The sequence below is a fragment of the Aegilops tauschii genome, chromosome 1 (assembly GCF_002575655.3).
Source record: "Aegilops tauschii subsp. strangulata cultivar AL8/78 chromosome 1, Aet v6.0, whole genome shotgun sequence".
Taxonomy (NCBI): domain Eukaryota; kingdom Viridiplantae; phylum Streptophyta; class Magnoliopsida; order Poales; family Poaceae; genus Aegilops; species Aegilops tauschii.
Window position 1 is genome coordinate 204,131,645 of NC_053035.3, and position 8,440 is coordinate 204,140,084.

An 8,440-nucleotide genomic window follows, 5' to 3' on the forward strand; every position below is an offset into this window, starting at 1 on the left:
GAACTTGGAATAGCAAGGGCTCCTCAAGACATCATGGGAGGCGTTCGGCCAAGTCAAGAACCTCAAAAGGTAAGGTTTCAATCCTATAATTATCGAGGGTGCCGAAGGTGACAGATAGGTCAACTTGCGCAAGTGACATGACCTGGTGTCCAAGGATGATCCACTAACCTTCTGAGAGCTGGGAATCCCCATCCCATCGAGGGTGTCGATGTAAAGGATATTGGAATAGCTCCCATAATAAATTAATATCTTGGTGATCCAGACTCCAGCGACAATGGGGTCGAGGATTAGCGGTAACCTTCTTGGCAGAGGGACCTGCTTCGGGAGGTTGGCTGGCCGGAAATGATTGGGACCTTAGACCACTTTAGAAATCGGGGCGCTTCGGGCTTCTCCGCGTGGATCTTCGAGACAAAGTAGCATTCGTAGAATCCACCCAATCGCTCGAGGCAGATCTTCGAAACCTTCGACTTATTCTTTGGCAATCTATAACTATTCTTGGATGCTCTAGAACCAACACCTAACCATCTGGTGGATGCACAACCCACGAAAGTAAAAGCTTAAGTTTAGCTTTGATCAAATTCTTCAGTGATGCTTAATCACTTGGCAGTGTTAGGCTTTGGGTTTTTCCTCACTAGGATTCTCTCAAGTTCTTCTAGATGAAAAATGGTTGCTCACACAAACTCTTGTCCAAATTTGGCACGGAGAAGCCAACCGTCTAGGTTTGAGGTAGGTGGCTTTTTATAGCCGGTAGAGCAAGCCCGAGAGCTGAGATGACCATTGGAGATGCACTCACAATGTCGCCGCGACATGTGTTAATGGTCGGATTTCAAAGCAGCTCCCTCATGTGGATTGTCTTGTCACGCATGGCATCTAGCTATTCGGACGGATTTTTCCATAGTGATCCATTTAACATCGCTAACTAGCCGCTAGCCAAAACACTAGATCAAATTTTCAATTTTATGTATGTATTGATCTAAGATTATATACAAGAACATAATGGATCATGAATATATAGTTTTTGTAAATACCATAACAAATACTTATTTATGAGTGTCCAAAACTAAACACATTTAGTGATGTTTCTGGCACAATTACACTGGTCGCCTAGATAGCTAAATAGAAGGAAAATAAGAGTAACAATGAATGACCGGAAATTATTCCCTATGTTTTTCGATTTCCTCTATTTTTCACAAAACTTTATACTTATAGTTTTGTAGACTATAGATTTAAATAATTCCAAATTATTACTAGCTAGTAACTTTTCTAGGTTGTTTATCATTTTCTTAGCTTTACCAGGTCTTTAGAGAAATATGCAATGACATAGCGTATATTTATATTCAAACTCTGAGAAATATAAAGATAAATCTAGTGAGCGACTATAGCCAAACATACTATACACAGTTGAATTTGAATCGACTCACTATTCACATCCGGATTCGTTTTTCTTAATGTGGAGATTAATGATGAACTCAAAAGTACTTGGTGATACTTTCTCTGATAAAAAAAGTGTCGTGGCTTTAATTCAAATTTGAACTAAAGCTGAACTGAAGCCACGACACTTTTTTTTGGATCGGAGCGAGTATATAATATATCCTATATCAACCTAATTGATTTTTTGTAAAACATTTGGCAACCGTTAGGCTTCCACCCTCAAAAAAAAAGTTAGGCTTCCATGATTCGGGAACAGAGAGCACCGTACGCCACCATAGCTAGCACTGGCAATGTTCTACTCCTTGGATCCATGTGAATTGTCATTGATTTAGTACACCTCTAATTCATATTAATTGTTTTTATTTAGTACAATTTATACTAGTAAATCAGGAATTAAAATTAATATGGATTGAAGGGAGTACGTAGTAACTCAAGACGCGCGCGGGCTGGCTAGGCCTTAGCGATCTTGACTCTGTAATCCTTTGGTCTCGTAGGCCCGAGGTAGGCAGCGCAGCAATTTGGCTCTCGTGGTAGCTGGCTCGCCCGGTGCCACGAACCTCTCGTCGTCTAGCTAGTACTATCAGCACAAGTGCAAATAATACAGTACTAGTAGTTGGCAGCGAATTGGCCGGGTAAAAGCGGGCATGCTCGGCTTGTTTTTATCATGGCAGACACGGATGACGGCCAAACGTACGAGTAGTATATATTGTTATCCTTCTATAATCGTAATCAACACTTTAGCAGAAGAAACAACTATTTAGTCTGGCGTCGAGGCTGGATGGGAGATATATTGTTTTATTCACAATCTTCTGGCTGCGACGAAACACTTTGGTTGACCATCTATTTCCGCCAAAAACGCTGATGCATTAACTTTAATCCCACGTATTAATATTTTGACATGAACCTAGTAACTTGGAGAGAGAGAGAGAGAAAGAGATTTAGAAGGGGATGTCTACCGGAAGCAACGGCTCGACTCGATCGGGGCAAAACCGCTGTCAACCAGAATTAAGTGGAGTATAAATAAACGAAAAGTCTAACGTTCACATGTGTGGGCGTCTGTCAACATGCCCATACGCATGGATCCTCGTCCAACCAATTCTGCACGAATCTTGGCGCGTTCTAGCAGTTTTTGTGTGCCACGTAGGACTAAGCTGGTGTGTGGGCATTCAATCCGTCGTCCACACGTCCTTTTTTCACTACAAGGGGATGCTGTGTGGGCGTTTAGCAATTCGCCCACACAATAGTTTCACGCACACGCACGCAGAGGGGGCTGGTGTGTGGGCGTTTATCACTTCGCCCACGTGCCCGTCTCTTAGCCCACACCCAAAGCTGGCAATTGCCATATGTTTCTGCAGGTACATGGCAACTGCCCTAGCTTTGCTTGTAAGCAGATGGCAACTCTCTTTTACCCGAGTTGCCATGTGTTTTTGCATGGTACATGGCAACTGCCGTAGTGTGCACGTAAGCAGATGGCAACTCTTTCTTTTACGTGGCAACTGCCCCAGCGTGCTTGTGAGCATATGGCAACTCTCTCTTTTACCCGAACATGTTTTTTTGCCATGCCTTTTTGTAGTGCTACATGGCAACTGCCTAGTGTTAGTGGGTGGCAACTCCTAAAGTTTTGAAATCATGGCAACTGCAGTAGATCAGACCATACATGGCAACTGCAGTTGAGCAACCATGACAACTGTAGTTGTCTGACATGGCAACCGAAGTTCAGCGACATGGCAACTGCAGTTAAACGAACATGGAGTCTGTACCATGGCAACTGCGGGATGCGCGGTGACTGTCACGCGGGTGCGGGACCACGAGGTACGAGGCCTGACATACGGGGCGTGTAGGCGTTATCTATTTCGCTCACACGCACGCGTGTGAGAGGGATCGGGAGGGGAAAAAGATGTGTGTGGGCATTACTTTTTCGCCATACGTGAGTGTGTGGGCTGTTCCTCTTATACACCACACAAAATATATGGGCAGCCCCTAACACCCACACGTGAGGCATTTATCGGCGTCCTAAATAAAAGATGTAAAAATTGCGAGGTCAGTTTCATTGCCGAGAAAGGAAATAAAGGACGATAGGGTCATGTAGAGGTCTGCATGCCTACACTTATAAGGAAGGTATGAAGCTTCCTGGAAATTTCTCCTTACGATTGGAGGTGGAGGTGGGCTTCGCGTCGAGTGAGCCGAACCAGCAGCTCTTGTCACCATCCGCAGGCTTTAGCTTTTTCTAAATACTAATAATTAACTACTCCCTCCGTTCTAAAATAGATGACCCAACTTTATATTAAAGTTAATATAAAGTCGAGTCATCTATTTTAAAACGGAAGGAGTAGGCGGTAGACGCGTCGAGCTATAATTAGTTCAAGGCGATTTCCTCATGATCACATCCTGAGAGTATTCCCTATTTTGGTTTCTCATGCTGAGACTACTGTGGCAACTACCTTTAAATTTCTGCCAACGCTCAATCGGGTACTCCTACTACTATATACTAGATGGACGTGTTTCAAGATGGAGAACATGTATTTATTTTTTCCGCTTTAAGTACTACGTTGCTATATCTTTTTCCACGGTAGTTGTTGCAGATTCTTATTTATTTTTAAGGGATGCAACTCGAAACAGACTTTCGCCGCGCTTTATAGATAATGCATACGTCCATACAACCACGCTTCAAACAAAGTCATAAAAGAGAAAAGCTGGGGGCACAACACAAAGACGCCCAAATGAAAGAAACAGAAAAGACAAAGGCCACCAGGGGCAAGCTACGAAGCAGGCGGGCGGTCAGAGAGCCGACACGCGGTAGACACCAGGGCGTCCAGCAAGAGTTAAAGACGGTCACGATCCCTCGGCCTAGCGAGCGGATGCCAGTACTGCAAGAAGGCAAGAAATTTGAAGAATGAGTCAGAAGCACGACGCGGGAACACCTGCTCAATCACCATCTTGTTGCGAGTAGTCCAAAGAGTCCACATCATAGCCGCGAAGATGAGCCAGAACAGTCGGCGCTTACGGCTAACCTGGGTGGCCCTTACCTGCAGAAACTCTGCAAGGTCACAGGCCTCCCACTGGTCCTAGAGCCTCACGAACAAAGCACCAAAGTGCCTGCGCTGCTACGCAAGAAAACAAAATGTGCGTCCCCGTTTCCGGGACATGGCACAAAGGGCAAAGGCCATTGCCCGGACCATGGCGTTTCAGCACCTCGGTCCCCGAAGGGAGACGATCTCGTAGAAGTTGCCATACGAAGATCTTAATCTTCAAGGGCATCGATGCCTTCCACAGTGGGGATAGCCACTATAGAACCGGCACACGACATAATGCCTGATAGGCCAAACTAACGGAGAATTCACCCGAAGGAGAAAGGCTCCAAGAAACAGCGTCAGGGTCCTGGGACAGAGGAAGAGGGACTACTTCCCTCAGGTCTGTCCATTCCTGTACCTCATCTGGTCCGAATGAGCGGCGGAACGCAATGTTCCGTCCCTCATCCAAAGCAGCCACAGAAACAAGGATGGCCGGGTCGTGACAAATCGCAAAGAGCCTCGGGAACTGCAAGCGGAGAGGCTCGCCCTCCAACCAAGGGTCCAACCAAAACTGGGTCCCAGACCCATTGCCAACTGAGAAACGCAAGCTCAGCCTAATCTCTTCCTTGATGGCCTGAATAGATTTCCAGAACTGGGACCCAGCCGAGTGAGAGCAAGCCAGGAGGGGTTGTCCCTGCAAGTACTTGGACTCAATCAGCTGCAGCCACAAACCCCCATCTCCCCGCAAGATCCGACAAACCCAACGCAGCATAAGCGCAACGTTCATCCGGCGAGACGCGGGGATGCCCAACCCACCTCGGTCCTTCGGCAAGCATATGTCAGCCCACTTCACCATATGGTACTTGGGCCGACCATCCCCTGCCTGCCAGAAGAACCTAGCCAGCTCCTTGTCGAAGGAGCTATGTACACCTTCGGGCAAGATGTACATCCCCATCATATACATGTGGAGACTGGCAAGGTTACAGCTAATGAGGACAGTTTTGCTGCCTTTATAAGTGAACCTATGCACTAGGGCTCCGCACGGGACGCTACTCGTCCCACAAGCGGATCATACCCACTCACCAAAATCCTGGACTCAGCCAGGGGCATCCCCAAGTAGGATATGGGGAATGACGCCAACCTACAGTTGAGGTTATCCGCGATCCGAAGCTGCTCAGCCTCTGAGTAGCCAAGGACCACCACCTCGCTCTTATCAAAGTTAATCTTAAGTCCAGACATTTTCTCAAAGCAGAGCAGAAGGAACTTAAGATTGACAATGTCCGAGTCTGAGCCTTCCACCATAATCATGGTGTCATCCGCATACTGCAAGTGAGTAACCCCCCCCCCCCCCCAATCCGGGATGAGGTGACTAACTACACCCTTAAGGTGGCCGTCTAACTTGGCCTTATCTAGGATGCCCGCAAGGACATCAACTGCGAGGTTGAAAAGCAGGGGGGAGATAGGGTCCCCTTGCTTTACCCCTCTGGAAGCCCGGAAAAATGGTCCCACTTCGCCATTGATGTTGATCGCCGTGTTACCAGATCTAACAAGTTGCATGATCCAGGAACACCACCTCTCGTCAAAACCTCGTCGCTGCATCACCAACCTCAAAAAGGACGAGTCCAGATGATCATATGCCTTCTGGAAGTCCAATTTGAGGAAGACCCCCTTAAGCCCCTTCAACGCCACCTCGTGGACGATCTCGTGAAGGGCAAGAATCCCGTCATGGATCCGCCAGCCCTTCAAGAACGCGGACTGAAGGGGGTGGGCAATCCTTTCCGCCACAGGGGATAAACGGGTCGCGCAAACCTTCACAAAGATTCGATCCAGCATGTTGATCACCGTGATGGGGCGGAACTGCCGAATATCTGTAGCCCCAACTACTTTCGGGATCAGAGATATGACACCATAGTTAATCCTAGCCATGTCCAGGGCAATATAGAACTCATGGAACATGGGCATAATGACCGGACGTAGGATCTCCCAGAATTTCTGGAAGAAAACTACCGGGAGGCCATCCGGCCCCGGGGCCGAGCAAGCTTTCATAGAAGCAATCGCCCGACCCACCTCCTCAGGAGAGAATGAGAGAGTAAGTTCCGCATTCTCCGCATCAGAGACCTGGTCTGCAAGCGGCCGGAAATCAGCGCAGAGGGAGACACCTCCACGCGGCTCAGCCGAGAACAGCTCCTTATAAAAGGAGTATATATGGGTGGAGATGTCAACTGGGTTCTCCAGAAGGGCATCCCCATCCCAGAGGAAAGGGATGGCACATTTCCTCCTGCGGCCATCAGCAATCGCCTAAAAGTAGGCAGTGTTCGCATCCCCCTTAAGGAGCCAGTTCAGGCCCCCTCGACGCTGCCAGAACAGCTCCTCGCTCTTGTAGATGTCCATGAACGAGGCCTCGAGGGAGTATCTCCTAAGCCAATCGTCAGGAGACAGGCCCTGCCCGTCTGCAAGGCCATCCGGCACCTTAATCTGATCTAGCAGGGCCCCTTTACGGGCCCGGATGTCAGCGCCAAGGTTCGCCCCCAGCCCTTCATGGCCTAACGAGCCAATTTAGCACAGTGGTGCCAGACATCCACAACATAGAACACACGAGGCGGGGACGCGGCCGCCTCTAGCCAGCGGTCGCGAACCAACTCAAAGAAACCCGGTTGCTCCAACCAGAACGTCTCAAAGCGGAAGCGACGGGTCCTAGGGGGGCCTCACCCCCCAGCGAGAAAAGCAGGGGGGTATGGTCGGAGCCAATCCGAGTGACCGCTTTGAGTGAGCACAATGGGAACACCACTTCCCACTGGGCCGACACAAAGACACTATCTAAGACACTCTGGATGGGGTCCGCCTGCTTATTCGTCCAAGTGAACCTAGCCCCTACGCGGGCTATCTCATGAAGCGCAAGGTCCGCAATGCAGTCATTGAATAGACGCATGCGGACCTGATAAACATTAGGCGAGCTTTTTTCAGAAGCACACCTAATGAGGTTGAAGTCCCCGGCCACCACTACTGGAGTGGTGCACCTCTCCACCTTATCTTTCAGCTCGGCAAGGAAGGTGGCTGAGCGCCCATGGTCCACAGGACCATAGACAAAAATCACCTCCCAACTGAAGTGGACTCGTCGGTCGGTGACGGACATGCTCAGGAAGAATTCCCCTTGGTCCATATCCTCAACCGAGAAAGCATCCTCCCTGACTCCGAGCGAAATGCCCCCAGATTGACCCGTAGCAGGCAACCACTGCCAGGCAAACCGGTGGCGAGAGAGCCCCTGGAGCTCATGCATACTAAAGTCCTGGCGAATCGTCTCCTGAAGACCCACAATGTCTATCTCCTCTTGTCGCAAATATTCGATGAGCTGGCGCCGCCGCCAGAGAGGCCAAAGCCCCTAATGTTTCAACATAGGAGCTTCATTTAATAACCTCAATGGAATCCCTAGTCCCTGCAAGCGGGGCCGAGCTAGCCCGCCCGTCAATCGCGGGTCGGGGGATGCCTTCACCGGGCGGCCACGACACCCTCGCGTAGGAGGGGCAGCGGATGCCTCCGGTCCGAGGGAAGCGGACCTGGAACTAGACCCACACACCTCTATTCGGTGTTCAGTGGGGTTGAGACGTGTGGGGGGATGCCCACGCAGCGCCCTCACCGAGGGGGGGTGGCTGCCAAGGGCGTCTCCAACACAGACTCCACAGGGGGCGCCACACCCTCCCTGGTCTCTCTATGACCAGGGTCGGTGTGCGCCAGGGTGCTGGGATCACCACGTGCAGCACAAGCACGGGCTTCAGCCAATGCCCCATCGAGCTGCTCCTTGGCGCAAATAGCAGAAATCTGCTCAAGGATGGGCCCCTTCTCGCCCACGGAACACAATGCCACTATCGGTAGCCACCTCTTCCAGATGGTAAAACGGGCGGAACCAAGCACAGAAAACCGAGAACCAGAACATGAAGGATCAGAAGGGATGGTGGGTGTACCTGAAGACAAGTCGTGAGTAGCCGCCCGCATGGCGGCCT

The 8,440-nt window shown here is 49.7% G+C and overlaps 1 protein-coding gene across 1 annotated transcript; it reads right to left on the reverse strand.

Annotated features, from left to right (window-relative positions):
- Positions 1-4,716: 4,716 nt before the first annotated feature.
- LOC109778883 (uncharacterized) lies at positions 4,717-7,602 on the reverse strand. Its single transcript, XM_020337469.1, has 6 exons — positions 7,152-7,602; positions 6,808-6,985; positions 5,981-6,720; positions 5,526-5,734; positions 4,861-5,136; positions 4,717-4,743 (listed from the first exon to the last, which is right to left on the reverse strand). Exons 1-6 carry the CDS (start codon positions 7,600-7,602, stop codon positions 4,717-4,719), a joined length of 1,881 nt encoding a protein of 626 aa, XP_020193058.1.
- Between the last annotated feature and the right edge of the window lie 838 nt (positions 7,603-8,440).

What these genes read in the sequence shown, in the direction of transcription:
- LOC109778883 (XM_020337469.1), bottom strand. Translation starts at nt 7,602, where the DNA reads ATGGACCAAGGGGAATTCTTCCTGAGCATGTCCGTCACCGACCGACGA. An exon ending in CCTGCTTTTCTCGCTGGGGG is followed by an intron (nt 6,986 to 7,151) that starts GTGAGGCCCCCC and finishes TTGGCTCGTTAG; the next exon opens with GCCATGAAGGGCTGGGGGCG. An exon ending in ATCTACAAGAGCGAGGAGCT is followed by an intron (nt 6,721 to 6,807) that starts GTTCTGGCAGCG and finishes TGATGGCCGCAG; the next exon opens with GAGGAAATGTGCCATCCCTT.